Below are 17,469 nucleotides of genomic sequence, written 5' to 3'. Positions count from 1 at the left end.
TGTTGCAGCGAAAGCACCCTCACTGCTTGCTTTTGTCATCGTTTTGGGGTTCCTTTCAAACTCATACCGTTCCTTCCATTCTCTTGCTTTTTTGCTGCACAGATGCAGTTTGACGCTACTGAAGTATGTCAGATTAGGGGCCTTTTAAACAAATGACTGTGGATGTCACTCATTACATGAGTCTCAGAAACCCACCCACACAACACCCCAAGTCACAACACCTATCGCAATGCTTCAATTTTTTAGTGCAAATGTAGCATGAGCTTCTAATTGCTCATTAAACCTCTTTATGAGGCTTCACAACAAGTGACATCTTTTTATTATACAGTAAAAAGATCAAGAAATTACTATTTTAGCAATTCCCTATCTTTTCAACTACTTGGTTCTTCTCAAAGTTTTTTGTTCTTATGTTACTTATCTCCAAATCTTTACAAAGCTACAAGAAGTCAACTTATCAAGCAAAACTAGACTTGGCACTTGTTTTTAGAAATACTTGTTCTACTTTCCTCTAGTTTATTTTACAATGGGCTTCTCTCAATAACCCAGTACAACATAAAGAAATAAGCATTTTTAAAATCATACAGCAGCATTTAGCAGAATCGTGAAAACATGCAAGCATATAACATCAGTAGTGTAGCTGATCATAGGACAAAACGGCAGGAAATAAAATCAAGTGTTTTCAAATAGGATGGTTTTACAGATACAAGCCCGGCAGAGAGGCAACGGTACTAATGCTGAGAAATTAGAAGTGATAGAGCTGAAATTAAAGCCAGCCACATTAAATTACCATATAATAAGCAATAAAGAAAAACATATTAACTTATGGTAGCATTATTTATTTTTTGGATTCATTAAATACAACAGATTTGGTATCCCTAGTTGTGTAATATTTGGTAGGAATGCATTAAGTTTGATCCAAAATACTATGTCCAGAAATTTCATGGAGGCAATTATTATGAGCTGCAAAAGACTATGACAGAAAGAAACAGATTTAAAAATAAGGATGGAGTGATCTGTAGGAGGCTGTTCCAAGAAGATGTGGTAGTGCTAGTGGGAAAATATATTTTTATCGCCAAACAACAAAACAAATCTTCAGCGTAGAGTAACCAGTTCCTCTGAAGAGGTGGGGTGAATGGCAACAGTGTTATCAAAGTCTTTTTTGGTAGCTCCCATTTTGATGGCTACAGCAAACCCTTGCAACATCTCATCACACCCGAGTCCTTGCATGTGCAAACCAACCACCTGGAAAATAAAATTGCAGACTTTAGGCAAAATACATTTTTTTAATCCCAATTTGTGTTAAGTATTCCCATTTTTATATATGGTATGTTACACAGCAAATCAAAAACTCAGCATTCCAGAACACTCTTCTAAGCATCAAATAAACATTATAGAATAGTGGTTAAAGGGTTAAAAGCTGAAGAGACAATAATACTTGTACATAATTTGGTTCCAGGTTTAAACCTTCCTCCCATCTCTACTCCCTTCTGCAGATATCAGATCAGAAGGTGATCTCTACAATCAGTGGCTTTTCCTAAATCACAGGTGACATAAGGGAAAGCCACAGGAGAAGTCCAAGAATGCATTTCTTCATACTGTGCTGGGTCACGTTTAACATAACATAACTTTTGCTTGCTGGGGCCCCAGATCTCTGCAAATTGCTCTCATATTACAGATGGAGTATAATAAAAAATAGGTAAAAACAACAATTTATTAGTTAAACAGACAATAATATCACTGTGGGTTTTCTATCTAAAATAATAATGTGGCGTCTGTTAATGGGTGATGGGATTAGGGGGTAATGTTGCTAATGGGTGATGGGAAAGGGGGTAATGCTAACAGTGGAATGTTAGCAAATATAGATTTCTTCCCCTAGAGAAACTTAAAACTGAGAGATGTGCTATTTTGGTCCTTTTCATTTGCAGTATACAATCATTAAGCCAATTTACATATTATACATTTGGAAAAGTGAAATGTGCTAATCTGAAAAAAAGAACACATACTGTATAATAACACAATATAACCCTTTTAAAAAGGGGACCTAAGCAGGCTACCAGAAATAAAATAGTGGTCTAAAAAACTGCATGCTAGGTCTCTTCTGAAATAGAATACATTTGTATTCCTGTAATTGTATATGGAAATATAGTGCTTACATAGAATATTTTCCTGTTTAGGGACTGTTATTTTGCCTATTCAGAACAGCCCACAAGTTGTTCTGACACCCATCTACCCAGGGGCCAAGAGGGAGCACCAGCAGGCTGGTAGTTCCTAATCAAAGACATCCTGTCACTTTGCCTAGTATGATCATAGTCACAGATTATTGTTTAGCCCATTTTTAACATGCATTACCAAGTGAATCTTTAAACAGCACCACTAGGTTAATCCAATCCATGATACTACACAGTGATCAGGAGCAGGGCTGATTGTATCGTTATCCAGTACACCTATTTAATAAATTCAGGAAACCTAAATGGTCTCACCTTTTCTTCTTTATCAACACAGACCAGCTTCATGACACATTTTGTTTTCCTCCTGGTAACAGCATGGTACATTGGGGAAAAAGAGGTAGTGTAGATCTTGACATTCTCTCTGCCCTTGGCCTTAACTGCTTCCTCTACAAAAAATTCAATAGCAGGAAAAAAATGTTACATGATTATGGTTTACATTTTAAAGATTCCATCATTTCTGTCTTCTCTATTCTAAATGTAATGTACTAGCCAACTCCCCTTTATTATTTGTATGGGGTGTTGTTGGACTTCCTCCCAGGCCCATTATCCCCTTTGCAGGCACTGTTTGGATCAGAGCACCAAGCAGACACTCTATATAAGATTGCTTTTTGAAGCCTTTCTGCAATGACTGTTGTGTCCAAGACTGTGGTTACTTTCAGTATTCCTTTATAAACACATGTATGCCTATCTCTATCTTTTTTGAAAACAGCACCTGGTCACATCCTTTACTTTGTGTATGGTCTGTTATGATTTGTTAAAAATTTGCAAGATCTAAATGCATTGTGTCATTCAAGATTCAAGATGATTGGCTTGATGAATTTAGGAGAGACTGCCTGTAATATCACCTAACTTTTACCATGAAGTCATTAGAGATTCTGTTTCTTTTTACATGCTTTTTTTTATACAACATAGTAATACACTATACACTTTTTTCCTACACATCATTTTCTTTTCAGATGTACATTTCTCACCTTCTGTAAGGCCCACAGTTCCTATTGGAGGATGGCTAAAGACCACTGTTGGGATGTTGTTATAGTCAAGCTTGGAATCTTCTTGACCTTCGAATAATCTTTGAGCCAATCTTCTTCCAGCTGCTATGGCAACTAAAAATGGAAGACAAAGATACAATGCTATACATATGCTATGAGGGCCAATGCTACTGAAAGCTCAACAGTAAAAAAAAACAAAACAAAAACAAAACAGATAATATACTAACAACCTCCATAATTATAACTTAGATAGCTAAACTCGTACTAGTCGGTACCTTTTTCTTTTGCGGCCAATCAGAAACAAGGTATGTCAGTGCAAGAAAGACAGGGATGATCTCTACTGCTATTACAATTCATCCATCAGCTGGTATAGAAATGGGGACTCTGAGAATCAGTACACCCATCTCTCCGGTGTAATCACTAAACCTAAAACTTTATCCATACCTTTCGTATCTAGCTGTAGATTTCTTTGTGCTTGGTCTATTATAACAACTAATCTAACAGTAATTTTTTTATACACAGAAGATCAGAACAAAATGCGTGTTAAGGTCACTAGTTGTGTCCAGCTAAACTCATTTTGTTCATACATACGTTAACAACTGTTTGGTGATATTACATGCACACTGGTCCTCACATTTTTGCATCTCTCATTGTTCATAGACATTCCATTGCAAACAAAGTATTACTCCTATTCGGACCGACAGGTAAGGTTTCTTTTTGTTTGCAATGGCTCATTCTGATGTGGAAGAGACTGAACCAGTGAATATGTATCCTCATACCATATTGTATTAGGATTTCAAATATACACATCAAATGTGTAATTGAAAGGACATTATTTGAATGTATTGTGTAACATTGAGTTATAAATACAAAGTTTGGAATCATGTTTTAATTAGTATATGCATCGATTAACCATTCCACTGCTTCGTGTATGGCATTTGCCATTTAGAGACATTTTTTGGCATACTGAATGTGGGTTGTGAGTACTAATTTTAACTAACACACTTCCCAGGTATGGAGTTTTTTGAAAAAAATGTATTTGCTGATATTAGACACTTTGTTTGAAAAGTTTGACCTGATACTGCCTACTGCTTCATGGTGCAGTACTGATATAATGATATGATGATTGGTCATGAAACTACATGTTCTAAATATTGGTCACCAGAGGGTAAGAAAAAGGAAAGAGAACAGCTGTAATAATAAAAATAATGATTTAGGCATAAAACCAGCACATATATGTAATATTCCTGGGAAAATAGCTGATTTGTGAACAAGTAGCCATTTACGTATGAGCATTATGACAGCTTAGCTAAACATAAGTATTGTCCTGTATTGTGTATAAACAAGGAAAACTATAAAATATTTGAACTATGTGTTTTATGGGTTCTGGTTTAAACTTATGCTATTCCATTGCTATTGCAGTGTCTTAACACTGTGATCACTACAATTTGTTATTATAGTAATCATATGGTCAGGAGCCAATTAACATGCTATCTGACCAGTGCCCCAAGTTCTCAAGTTCCCCAATCTGCCTATTCAATTAGTTAGGCACCTGTTTGTTATTGTTATCTGCAAGCTTTGATTTTTTCCTCAACATTTGTCTTTCACATGGACTGTTCTAAAACTATAAAAAAATGACTGTATATACCACTATGATAAAAGCACTGTGTTATATTAGTAGTACAAGACAATATATATAATAGAAAATATTACCTGGTGTCAACAGTGCTCTTCCACAGACATCCCCTACAGCATATATCCCTTTTCGGCTGGTGTTTTGGAACTCATCCACTACAATGTGACCTTTCTCATCTAACTGAAGTCCCTGTAAGGTACAACAATCATGAATTGAACCAAATACAGCTGGTCTACTAATAAAAACTTATATAATTTGAAAATAAAAAAAAAATATTAAAAAGCACATAAACAAATAAAATGGTAAAAAGTATTATCTTTGAGAATAAGGCTACATACATATGTCAGAATATTGTCGCTGGAAACAATCTTTTGTGATTATTTCCAATGACAGATGAATGAATGAGAGTTGTACACATAATAACATAATTCTGTTCTGTTACAGGATCCCGCTGTTCACTCCTCCATCGCAAAGCACAATGTTCGTTCCCAATTTAACGTTCATGTCACTTTTGCCACGGTAGATTGATGGACAATGTCAGAGAAATGCTGTACACATGTCAGTTTTTTGGCCAAGATCAGCACAATCATTTATCTTAGTATACAATCATTTGACATGTGTATGAAGCCCAAGAACCGACAAACACCAGTTTTCAGTGTTGCATGCTTCAATACTTAAATCCTTACCAAGGATTCCAGGTTCAAACCCTCTGTGTTGGGATCTCTTCCAATAGCCCACAGTAAGCAGTCAACATCTTGGATTGTTCTCACTGTTGGCTTTCGTCCTGGCACAGAGCACTGCACACTGATCTCTAGACCATTAGCTGTCTTTTTAACAGATTTCACCTATGGCAACAAAAACACAAATGTTTTCATCAGCAGAGGAAAAAATGTGGATACCTACTAAATTCTGTTTTTTTAAATACTTGTAGGTTTCCACTCATAAGTAGCAAAAAACAGAAACAATGAAAAGAATTTTGAACACTGCCCCTGTAACCACAATGATTACATCCCAACTGTTATGAACGAGGTGTGGACTCACTGTGCCGCTGGCCAGGTAAACTCTAGAGGGGCGTAACTAAGCAGCTACCCGGTTTTCACTAGAGCCTTGAATCACTAAACACAGGGTAATGCAGGTAAGCCAGAGATTGCTCAGGCAACTTCCTGTGGTAGGAAGTGCCTTTAAATACCTGCAGTGCTAACACCAACTAACCATCTAAATCACCAGCCCCGAATAAGTATTGACTATACTGTCAAAATAGCACAATATAATGTAATGTAAATTTATTAAATAGTATCTTAAAGTATTATTTCTACAGCAATAAGCTGATAATATGCAAATAGACTACTAGACATCTGGTGTAAAACCTAACAGTCTGATCAAGGCTAACCTTCTACTAGCAATAGAGGGAGTTTTGGATATTCATGTCAGATATGGAAGAAGAAGTGTGAAGAAAATCCAGGAAAGGTGAATATAAAGATGGGGGGTGCTCTTTGCAGGATACTTTCACTTTGCCTGGCATGGGGAAGGTAACAGTGTTAATGGACAACTTTCCAAAGAAGCCTATAACTGCATGTGGTATCGAAGGAAATTTGTAATATTACAGTTACTGGTTTAAGCTGGAGAAGTCATTTAACAATTACATTAAAATAGAAACTATAGAAATCCAGTATTTTAAATTACCTCTGCATATTTCCAGACATCAATACCTGCATTTTCAAGTTCTTCTGTGCAGTTTGTGCTTATCATGGAATCAAATGTTCTCAGTACCTTTAATAAAATGAAAAATGACATTAACATGTTTAGCAAAGTACAATCATCATTCTACTAAACTCAGATAAATGAAATACAATTGAGCTGTGCCACACTGAACAGGACAAATTATAAGTAGTGTTACATTTAGCAGTAATACAACCACTTTACTAAATGTTTTACAAGTTTATATGTAAGCAGCTAGTAAATGTAATCTAGGAATTTTCCTATATATGTAGATATCTAAAACTATATTTGCAATATTACAGGTAAAAATACAATTCATTGCCATGTTTAATTATAACAAGGCTTTAGGATATATTGCACAGAATACACATTCCAAATAATTGATTTTGAGAGCTAATCATTTCTACCTTGTCCTGACGAATTAGTAGGGCAGCTCTGGATCCTAAAGCTGAAAGAATGCCAGCTATCTCCACAGCAATGTAACCAGCACCAACAATAACACTTCGCCTACAACAGAAACAGAGAAGATGCTGAGTAAACCTGGCACCTGTATATATTACTGACATTTTCTATTAGTTACAAAAGGACAAATGCAAATATTCACAAACATTTCAAGCAACAGTGCCCATTATTGGCTCCTGTCCACTTTTGGTACATTTGCTTAAACTGATGCGAAATAAATATTTAGCTAGCTCAAGGCAAAGAAAAAACTCCAGTCATTATTACTAGCATTTAAAGAAAGAAATCAGATATTGGCAAATAAACTCTTTCTTTTAGCTGCTACAGTTCAGAACCTACTGTATATATAGCAGAATGTTTCTGCACTCTGCATAGGAGGAAGCTTGGATCTAGTCAGTCACCATTTGTGAAGCCAAAACTTGGAGTATGTCTCCTTGTTTCATCCCAGCCTACAACCCCCACTATATTTGCTGCCTGTCAGCCATCTCATCATGGATGTCTGACCGATTCCTGAAACTCAACCTGGATAAAACAGAACTCCTCATCATTCCCCCCTCAAATTCCAAATCCCCCCCTGACATATATCTAACTGTTAACAACACTGTTATCTACTTTCTGCTCATTTAAAAGAGCGCTCAAAACTCATTTTTTCAAACTTGCCTACCCATCTTCTTCTGTCTGCTAAACCCTCATTACTTCCCACCACTACATATCGCCCATCCTATTGTGTGTGAAATTCCCCCACCTACTAGATTGTTACATCCTTCTCGCTGGCTCTTCTAAGCTCTTCGGGGCAGGGTCCTCTCCTCCTGTATCACTGTCTGTATTAGTCTGTCATTTTCAATCCCTTTTTAATGTACAGCGCTGCGTAATATGTTGGCGCTATATAAATCCTGTTTATTAATAATAATAATAATAATAATATTTAGAGTCTATAAAATATGAGCTTAGAGAAACCACCAAATCATGCAGAGCATAGCAGTCTTTTATATGTGATGGCTATTGGTCTTAAAAAGCAGAAAGTGCAAGAAAATAATAGATAGTTTATAGTTACAGTATTCCCAAGACCAAACGTGATTATTAGCAACATAAATGTAAATATTTTGTTTATATTTAAATGAAAATACTTACTTAGGCAGATCTTCAAGTTCGAAAAAACCATCACTTGTGATACCCAAACTTGCTCCTTTCAAGTAAATACAAAATAAAGTGTCACAAACCATTTCAGTGATGTAATCAAAAATACTACAGTTATAATAAATATAGATTATCATTTGTATTTTGTAAATGTGAATTTATTCTTTTTGTAGTTTAGATTTAAACAGGGAATGGTAGCAAAACTTGTGAGCTTCCTCTTCTGATCTGTGAACTCACTAGGGAGATTTTCCCCTACTTTGCATCCATTGCAAAGTTCTTTATTTAAAAGGTGTTATAGTCAGATGGCACCTAACGTGGATGACAGGTATCTAAGGTTGGGGTATCTAAGGTGTCTTTGAACTGCAATGTTTTCAGTGTGGCATCTCCAGGGCTGGATGAGATCTCCTGGTAGTTGCTAGTCTGGTGACAAGTCATTTGTGTTTCACTTTGGATATAGCAACTTAACCTCCCTAGCGGTAACCCCGAGTGTGACTCGGGGTAGAAAAAAGTTGCTACAAGTGGTAACCCCGAGTCACACTCGGGGTTGGAACACCTAGTGAAGGTTAGTAAATAGAGCGCTTACCTGATCCGCCGGGGTCTTCTTTCTTCTTCTTGCTTCTGCATCCAATGAGTCACCGGGGGAGTTCCTGGTGACGTCGGTGCATGTGTACGTCCCGGCCGGGCGGGGCGGGAAATTCCAAATCCATTTGTATTGCATTCAATACAAAATAACTGTATTGAATGCAATACATTGGATTTTTTGTGTAAAAAGCAGTAAATTGTTTTCAAGAACATTTATTTTACAGCAGATATAATAGTATGAGTATAATATGTATTTTTTTTTTAAATTACATTTTTTTTTTAAATATATAGATTTTTTAATTTATTGTTTTTAAATAATTTTGTGTTTCAAACTTTATTATACTCATACTATATTATATTGTAAAATCAATTTTCATGAAAAACAATGTACCGCTTTTAGACATATAAAACTGGAAAGAAATGAACCGCTAGGGAGGTTAAGAAAGTTAAAAGTAGGATCATAATGTTTACAGAACATGGCCACATATTTACTCGTCCCCACTACCCTCTTCATTGAAGATACTGTACATACCTGGTACCTCTTCATCTGTTGGCATTGTAGGTTTGCCTCCTGTGGCAATGAGGATGTGAGGCGCTGTGTACTTGCGACCATTTACTTCGAGTGTGGGCTCTGGGTCTGATGTAAATGTTGCATAACCTCGAATTATCTCTATCTGAGCCTGTGCCAAAGACAGGAAACAACATGTTATTTTTAAGCCTACAATTCCCTATACATATTTATATATTTAAATTGATATGTATCAGAAGCAAACCCACCAACTACTGTTCCAGGAGCTCTTTTGGAGTCTTGTAGATGTTTGGCTTACAGATACCCAAAAATAGGCACAGGGAAATTCATTATATTCTGCATATCAGATGTAGGTGTATTCTGGTATCAGATGTCCAAGATCATTTTACACCACTTAAAGCATTAAAGCCACTGAATAGTGAAGTAAATACCTTTATCTCATTACAACGTCATGGTAAAGGCAAATGATATAATTTATGTGTAGCATGCAGGAAAATCTGCAAGTGTAAAGATCTAAGGGACAAATCATGGGAACATGTCATGGTCAGTCACCTGGGGTTGTTCCAGTATACGGTTGATAGTACCTACTAAAGAGGTCCAAGGAAGGACAACCAGTGAATTGGTGGCAGGGTTATGAGCATACAGGGTTAATTAGTGTGTGTATCTGTGTGGATAAAGGAGAGGTGGTCTTTCTGGTCAGATCCCGCAAAAGTTACTGTACTATAAAATGCAATGCGAACCATGAGATAAAGAACACACAATGCATTGCAGCTTGATGTATATGGGGCTGCATAACCCCAGACCAGTTTGACTGTCATGCTGAACCCAGTCCACTGCCAAAAATGCCTAGAATAGATACATAAAAGGAAACTGGGCCATGCATGTAATATACTTGAGATGCAAATGACACTGCTGGTATTTGAGGGAAATATACCTTGTTAAGGTTATTTTGATAGATATCATTTAGGCGGCTGACATAAGCATCTCGTTTGTCTTTAATAGCTCTAAGAAAGAAAAAAATCAAACATTATAAAAGGAAGAAAACAAATTATAAATATCCTATATAAAAAACACAACTGTGGATGAGACTGCAGTTCGGCTTTTAAAGAAACAAATGGAAAACTGTTAATGTAGTGTGCATGTGCATGGGTCTGGTCCAGGACTAAAAACATTTACTAACAAATAGCAAATGACTTTTAAGAAATCCATTCCAGGTTTGCTGGATCACCCAGCTTCACCGATGAAAGCGTATCCTTTCCAGCTTCGGGGAGCTTTAAATAAGTCATGCCCAATTTGTCAGTCTTACCAGCTTATTAGAAAAAGATACTTAAATATGAGGATAAAGAGTTGAGTCATCTAATGGGTCATTTTTTCTCCTGTGAACTAGGACCAGCACATTTGAAAGTGACATATTGTCCTTGTTGGATTTTTAATCTGTTTTATATCATATACATACAAAGGCATAGGCACACCTATTCTGTACCAGGAGCAGGGAGATGCACATAAACAGTTCTGGGCCATTGCCTGGAGCTCTAACCAATAAAGTCCCCAACACAAATGCGGTGTTTGTACTTTAAGACATTTGCTACCCTGTTCACTGTTTAGGTCACTTTAAGGTTGTACAAGCAAAAGTGTGCCAATTCCAAAGAACGTTTGTGTAGCAGAGTTGATTTTTGAGTATGGAGTGTATTGTGCCGGTGGTGGGGGACAGAGATGAATGCAGTGTTCTGTGTGCTATAGTGAGCAGTTACCCACTCTCTTACTTCCCCTGTAATTGTGCAGGATTTTAGACCTGCTACCTATCACGTTGCAGGAGGGGGCTGTGGCCACTGCTGGCTGGAAAAACACTACACCAGTGAAATGCTTAAATGTATGCGAGTCAGATGTGAGCTGGTTGGTGAAATGCTTGGGGAGATGTTTCAAGGTATAGAAGTGAAGTGGCTGGAAGGGCAGTACATACATTGAAAAAAATCTGAAGAAATGTTGTCACAAACCCAGAAAGATTTACTGCGTTTCCAGATGACTGGTCTTTTTTCAGCCACATTTCTGCAAATTATTTTTTAATCAGTGCTCCACTGATTCTCTATGGTCACATCAGGATGCTTTGGTTTAATTCCAATGTGGCATGCTGTGTTGGAATTAAAGTTCAGCAAAGCTGAAGCACTTAAGCAGACTGCCTAATTACATTTTTTTGAAAGGTTAGCTATTGTGTTACATTTGTGTCCATATTTGAAGTGTGCCAAAAGAAGTATAGGCTAAGCCTAAGAATGACTACATCATCAAAGTCAAGTTTCTGTTAAAGTAAAATAATTTGTCGTTTTTTTGAATCCATCAAGCATGTTTTATGCCAGACATTACAGCAAGAGGTAAAAACAACATGTTCACATCTTACACACAACTTTTCATTTTAGATAGATCTCCAAGTTAAGTATATTAGGAAGACATGTGTGTTATTTACAATATTAATAATAGTAGAAATATTAGCAGGTAGACATAGCTATTTATACCATAAAGGACAGCAGAAGTACTCGTGTTTATTCTTCCATGTATATTGCTAATATGTTCTACTTACTTCCAGGTAAATTTCACATCTGAAACCTGAAATCCATAGTCCTCATGATCATGTATGTACTCTGAGTGAATGGCAGCATTCCACATTACCTGTTGGTTAGGCACAATGTTCTCAGTATGACAATAAACAGATCACCAAGACTTGTAGAAAAGAATGAGATGAGAAAGCAGGGGATTTTGGCTAATGCTTAATATATTTAAATTCACACAAGTAAGACATTGTTACATAGATACAATCTATTTACAAAAATTCTTTAATACGTGTATATTGTCCATAAATGAACTCTTACTACTGCCAAAATTTGATACATAGTATTACGGTTTATAGTACAGCTGGATCACGATTCCCAGCGCAATTCATCTATTCCGGCTTTCTCTGGGGATTGTAGGTTTGAATACCAGATGAGACCAGTGAAAACCGAGGCAGTTAGGAAAGAACAGAGTTGTATGAGGTTCCACATAAACTTCCCAGAGTGACATACTAGACTTCAGGTAGGTAGTTCTGGAGGTGACTGAATGCAGGCTCAATTAAAACCGTTGTCATAAGTTGGTGATATTGAGTAAACCGTGAGGTTATAGCTTGGAAAAAGGATTCTGAAATTCTCTTAACATAGAAAATCAAAGGATGTCCATGGATATCAATTATGATATTAGGGTGATTAAGAGACTGGAGAAAGATGGTAATTGTCCACTCTTCTAGGAAGTCGTGGTGACTTTGTGCATAATCAGGATACATATATTGTAAGTGTCAGCACTGAAAGTGCTGTTGTAAGTGGGGAGTTTACCCAGACTGTATGATTATTGATGATAATAATTTGTACATGACCAACCATAACAGAAAAAAAAACATCTGACAGTGGATAATGTATCTAATGTTCAGATGAGTTCTCATATTTGATGCAGAAGTACATTGAGATGCCACAAAATCAGGCACATTGACCTAATATTGCAGGATCTAAATGATGCTCTCAAGTCATTGTGGATTAAAATCACTTTGGAACATTTCCAGCACTTTGCTGAATCAGTTCTATAACAAATTTATACTGAGGTGAGATTACCAAAGTGATGTATGTATGACAATAAAGTATAACTCCACTTCTGAAACTTTGTAACAGATTGCTACATTCCTGGCAGTTTCCAATCTGAATGGGGGTATCTGGTTCATTCTAATCATTTGATTCACTTCCTGTACTCTAATGCAGTGTCTGTATCTCTTTAGAAGTAAATACACCTTGAAATAAGTATCAGATTGGAAAGTTTGAGTTTGTATTCCAGCTCTGTAAAGGTTCATAAAGACACTGGATTTTATCTTTTGAGATCATCCCAGGTGAACATTAAACATCAGTAAAGTCCCATGTTGTTGTTATAAATCCATCATGCTGGATTACTGCTAATGGGAATTATTATACTTCCTTGAGGCGGAAAGCCTCCCACTCTTCCTTCTCCCTCACTGAACATAACAGGCTGCTTATACGGTGATCATTCTTAAAATAACAATTGTTTAGAGTGATAATTATCAATCTTCTCTACAAGGCTTCACTCAAACAGTAATAAAGTTTGCCTACATATTCTCAGTATGTGTTTCCCTACATATTCTCAGTATGTGTTTCCTTTAGGCAGTTAGTCCTTCCTCTATTTCACAAGACCATTGCTTCATTCAAGTGGTGGTTTATATCAGCAGAGTTATCTGATATATAAGCACAAGCAATCCCCATTCTCTACAAACTTTCCAAAGCTTAAACTGTGAAATAGGAAGGGGAAATAATAGGAAAGCACTGCAGCTTAGAGGTTTGAATTGTGATTCTGCATTATCTGGGTCAGGGTCAGGTGCTTGGAGCTTCATCTGAGCTTTCTGCACACATTTTAAAAAATATACTGTAGGTTAAATTGCTCCAGTACCGACTGATTCTAAAGTAGGAATGCATATATACAATAACTAGCTATCTCGATAGCTTGAATTTTTAATTACCTAACTTTCTTGCCAGCTTCCTCTGAAGAAAGGTCTCTCTCGCTGGTCTGACATACTAAAGGGTCTACATATATCTAGCATGCCCGCATGTATAAGGGGCCTAACTTTCTTGCTTTCCTGAGCTTGCATAATACAGCAGATGTTCTATGAGTGAAGAAATACTTACAAATAGTTGAAAATATATAAGTTTACCTTTTTTGGAACACAGCCAACATTGACCTACAATACAATACAAAAAATAAAATTAGCCACCTAAATATGAAGAACAAATTAAAAATACTCTACTTTGCTATATCCCTAATAGTGGTGCTTGAAAGGTGGAGGAAACAGTATTTTTATATGGCTCCCAATGCCAGAACTGAATACTTAATAACTGAAAGATGAGTCAGTAATTTATTGTGTTTTTAATTTAAGACTAAATCACACTGAGAGAACCATGCTTATTTAGTTATGTGCTACAAACAACTCCCTGTAAGATTTTCCAGGAACCAAAAGGTAGCATCCCCACTGTACTGAATGTAGCCTTCCTGGTTTAAAGTTTAACACCCCAAACTATTTGTACAGTTTTGGTTGGAATAGAGAAGAGGTAGATCCTCCCTCAGTTTTACTGCTCTCTGTGGCACATCGGGCTTGTGTGTGCATGTTGTATAGTTGTGTAATAGGAGTGTCTTGGGTTGCTACACTTCTGTTAGTTGGAAATGGAGCCACCACCCTACTAAACCACTCCTACCCACACAAATTTGTCCTCTGTTCACCTATGCCCACTAAGAGCCCAGGACATCTTTATATATGCCAGAGTGGACAGCCAAGCAAAGATAAGAAAAATCTGTTTATCTATCTTCCTTAGAAGCAATGAATCCAGAAGACAGTATGTACAGAGCTGTCAGAATCTAGCTGGTGTGTCTGGAAAAAAACAAGCAACTGAGTATTGTCTGTTGTTAATCTGGTTGGGGAGGCATTGTCTGTAGAAGGAGTAAGAGTTGTTAAGAGAACCTGTCACTGCATATATGCTATTACATTGTGGGGCTTCTTTGCCCCTAATAAAAACAATAAAGTTTAGGAAAAGTCCACAATAGTAATTTTTTACTGCAGCGTTACCACCCCCTGGCACCTACCATCAGACACTAGGTGCCTGGGAGAAGTAACACGTGTCACTGCAAGGTGCTTGCAAGTCACTGTAAAAGCAAGCAATACTAATTCAAGCTGTACCCATTCAGTCTATGGTATTCATTTTTTGCAAGTGGTTTGGGAGGTAAATCTGCTTACAAAAATCCCCAGTCTAAGCCCAGGCTAAAACAGGGGTCAGATAGACATCATATGATTGTTGCTGGGAACAAACACACAAATGGTGAATGCTCTCCTCCATAGGTGTGCACATTGGTTGTTCATCATTCCCGCCATGGTGGATTAAAGAATGACATTGGGGAACTGCTGTACTTGTCAAGTTTTTACCCAAAACAAGTACAACTGTTCGTCCAGGGCAACAATCATCAAACGTGTATGAAGCTTAAAAAAGAAAAAAGAAAAAAATGTCTAAAATGTGAATAGTAAAAGTAAAGGTCCCCAAAGTACATACAAATACAGTTAAAAAACAGATTGGGCAGTGAAGGTATGGCCACACATTCCAGGGTGAGAGCAATGCTTCTCAGTCTGATATGTACAATAACCCCACACTGATAACCTGTAAGGGTTAGTAAGGTGTCACCTGTAAAACATGTCACAGACTGGCGTCTTTTTGGAGCCTCAGCCAATTTTATGTCACACATGAAATTTATTTATTCCACTGAACCTCGTCTTTTTTATATTTGACAGAATACTTGGAGATGTTATTGTGTTTGTCTGCACTAACATTCAGATAATACAATTTTGATAAATAGTTGTGCTAAAATACAAAAATTATTATTTGTCGTTTTTTGCTGTCAGAAAAATGCAATGGGCTCTATTTATAAAGCAGTGAATCCGACATTCCCTGGTGCAGAATCAGTCACTGCCACTGAAACACAAGGACCTGCAATGACCAAGAAATCTTTCAGGGAATGTCAGGATATTTTTCATGTAAATAAAAAAAAGTGTATTGTAGAATGTGTAATTAAAAACTCATCTCAAAACTTTTCTATCAGAGACCTGGGAAATACTAAGCATAGCAGCCATGGCAGGTCATCTCCTAGGTACTGATGCCATGTGTGAATACAAATACCCAGGAATGGTGAAACATCATATACAGGGAGATACAGGAGGATTATAGGAAATCTATGTACAATCTATAGGAGATGAATATCGTATGATGGTTGTACAGATGTTTACACTATGATATACAATGTATAGGAGATATGATAGTTGTATAATGTTGTGTCCCCTGTATATACAATGTATGGGAGATAATGGTTGTATAATAATAATGTTGTGTCCCCTGTATATACAATGTATAGTACATATGATGGTTGTACAGATGAATACACTATGATTTACAATGTATAGGAGATGATGGTTGTATAATGTTGTGCCCCCTGTATATACAATGTATGGGAGATGATGGTTGTATAATAATAATAATAATAATATTAATAATAATGTTATGTCCCCTGTATATACAATGTATATAGGAGGAGATGATGGTTGTACAGATGTATACACTATGATATCCAATGTACAGGAGATATGATGATTGTATAATGTTGTGTATACACAATGTATGGAGGGTCCCCCGGTAATACTCACACAGGTGCCCCCCAGCTTGTTGCTCTCCATCACGGCCGCCCTGGCCCCGAGCTCCGCCGCCCTCCGGGCACTGGCCAGCCCCCCCGATCCCCCGCCGATCACCAGGTAATCGAAGGAGCAGTGTGCTGGCCTCCCGGGGTGATTTCCGCACGGTGGTCCCGGGTCTTGCACATCTCCCCCCCGGGGGGCGGACACAGCTCTGGACATGGTGACAGTCCTGCAGCTAGGAGCTCCGAGCAGGGATGGCGGTGCCGGGCGGTGTTTAGAGAAGTTGTGTGCGGGGAAGGGAAGTGTTGTACGGCTTGTATAGGGCTGGGTGCTGGTAGAGGAGGGCGGCCTGGTTGTTGTGTACACTGCCCGGCACAGGTAGGTGATAGGGGCGGGCAGGCGGTGCAGCAGGGTGGCCGTGCCGAGGCCTTTTAATGCCATAACGCGGAAGCTGGGTGTGAGGGGGAGGGGACGCTGCCTAGTCACTGTGATTTGCAAAGGGGCATGGCGGGGTAACATGACTTCTCTCACACATAAACTCTCATGTCATGATGATATTATCACAGCCTGAGATAATGACTGGCCAGACATACATTACTTCTGCACGTCATATAGGACCGCTAAGAGCACCTGTCAGGTTCTGCTGTCTGCACCCAACTCAGGAGATTTCCCTTCCTGCTCAGAAAACACCACAGCAAACTGAAGAGAATTGTCCTGGGAACAGATCCCCCATTACAGGTTACCCCTCACTGCTCGGAAAACAACTCAGAAGATTTTAACTGATAGGAAAGGTCATATACGACAACATAAAACAGATACGTACAATACAACAACGTATAAAAGATATGTACAGTACGACAACATATAACACATATGTACAATACGACAACAAATACAACAACGTATAAAAGATATGTACAGTACGACAACATATAACACATATG

The 17,469-nt window shown here is 37.6% G+C and overlaps 1 protein-coding gene across 1 annotated transcript; it reads right to left on the bottom strand.

Annotated features, from left to right (window-relative positions):
- Positions 1 to 815: 815 nt before the first annotated feature.
- Positions 816 to 16,984, bottom strand: GSR (glutathione-disulfide reductase). Its single transcript, XM_072405412.1, has 13 exons — positions 16,538 to 16,984; positions 14,012 to 14,038; positions 11,852 to 11,940; positions 10,214 to 10,283; positions 9,283 to 9,430; positions 8,163 to 8,217; positions 6,980 to 7,079; positions 6,537 to 6,623; positions 5,540 to 5,698; positions 4,931 to 5,042; positions 3,200 to 3,331; positions 2,481 to 2,614; positions 816 to 1,242 (listed from the first exon to the last, which is right to left on the bottom strand). The coding sequence occupies exons 1-13, from the start codon at positions 16,964 to 16,966 to the stop codon at positions 1,093 to 1,095; spliced, it is 1,692 nt and encodes a 563-aa protein (XP_072261513.1). The 5' UTR covers positions 16,967 to 16,984; the 3' UTR covers positions 816 to 1,092.
- Between the last annotated feature and the right edge of the window lie 485 nt (positions 16,985 to 17,469).

The sequence above is a fragment of the Pyxicephalus adspersus genome, chromosome 3, assembly GCF_032062135.1.
Source record: "Pyxicephalus adspersus chromosome 3, UCB_Pads_2.0, whole genome shotgun sequence".
NCBI lineage: Eukaryota > Metazoa > Chordata > Amphibia > Anura > Pyxicephalidae > Pyxicephalus > Pyxicephalus adspersus.
Note: the sequence above shows the minus strand (reverse complement) of the source record. Positions and strands in the feature narration are given on the sequence as shown.

What these genes read in the sequence shown, in the direction of transcription:
- GSR (XM_072405412.1), bottom strand. Translation starts at nt 16,966, where the DNA reads ATGGCATTAAAAGGCCTCGGCACGGCCACCCTGCTGCACCGCCTGCCC. An exon ending in ACAAGCTGGGGGGCACCTGT is followed by an intron (nt 14,039 to 16,537) that starts GTGAGTATTACC and finishes ATTGTATTGTAG; the next exon opens with GTCAATGTTGGCTGTGTTCC. An exon ending in GTTTGAACCTGGAATCCTTG is followed by an intron (nt 5,043 to 5,539) that starts GTAAGGATTTAA and finishes TGTACCTTACAG; the next exon opens with GGACTTCAGTTAGATGAGAA.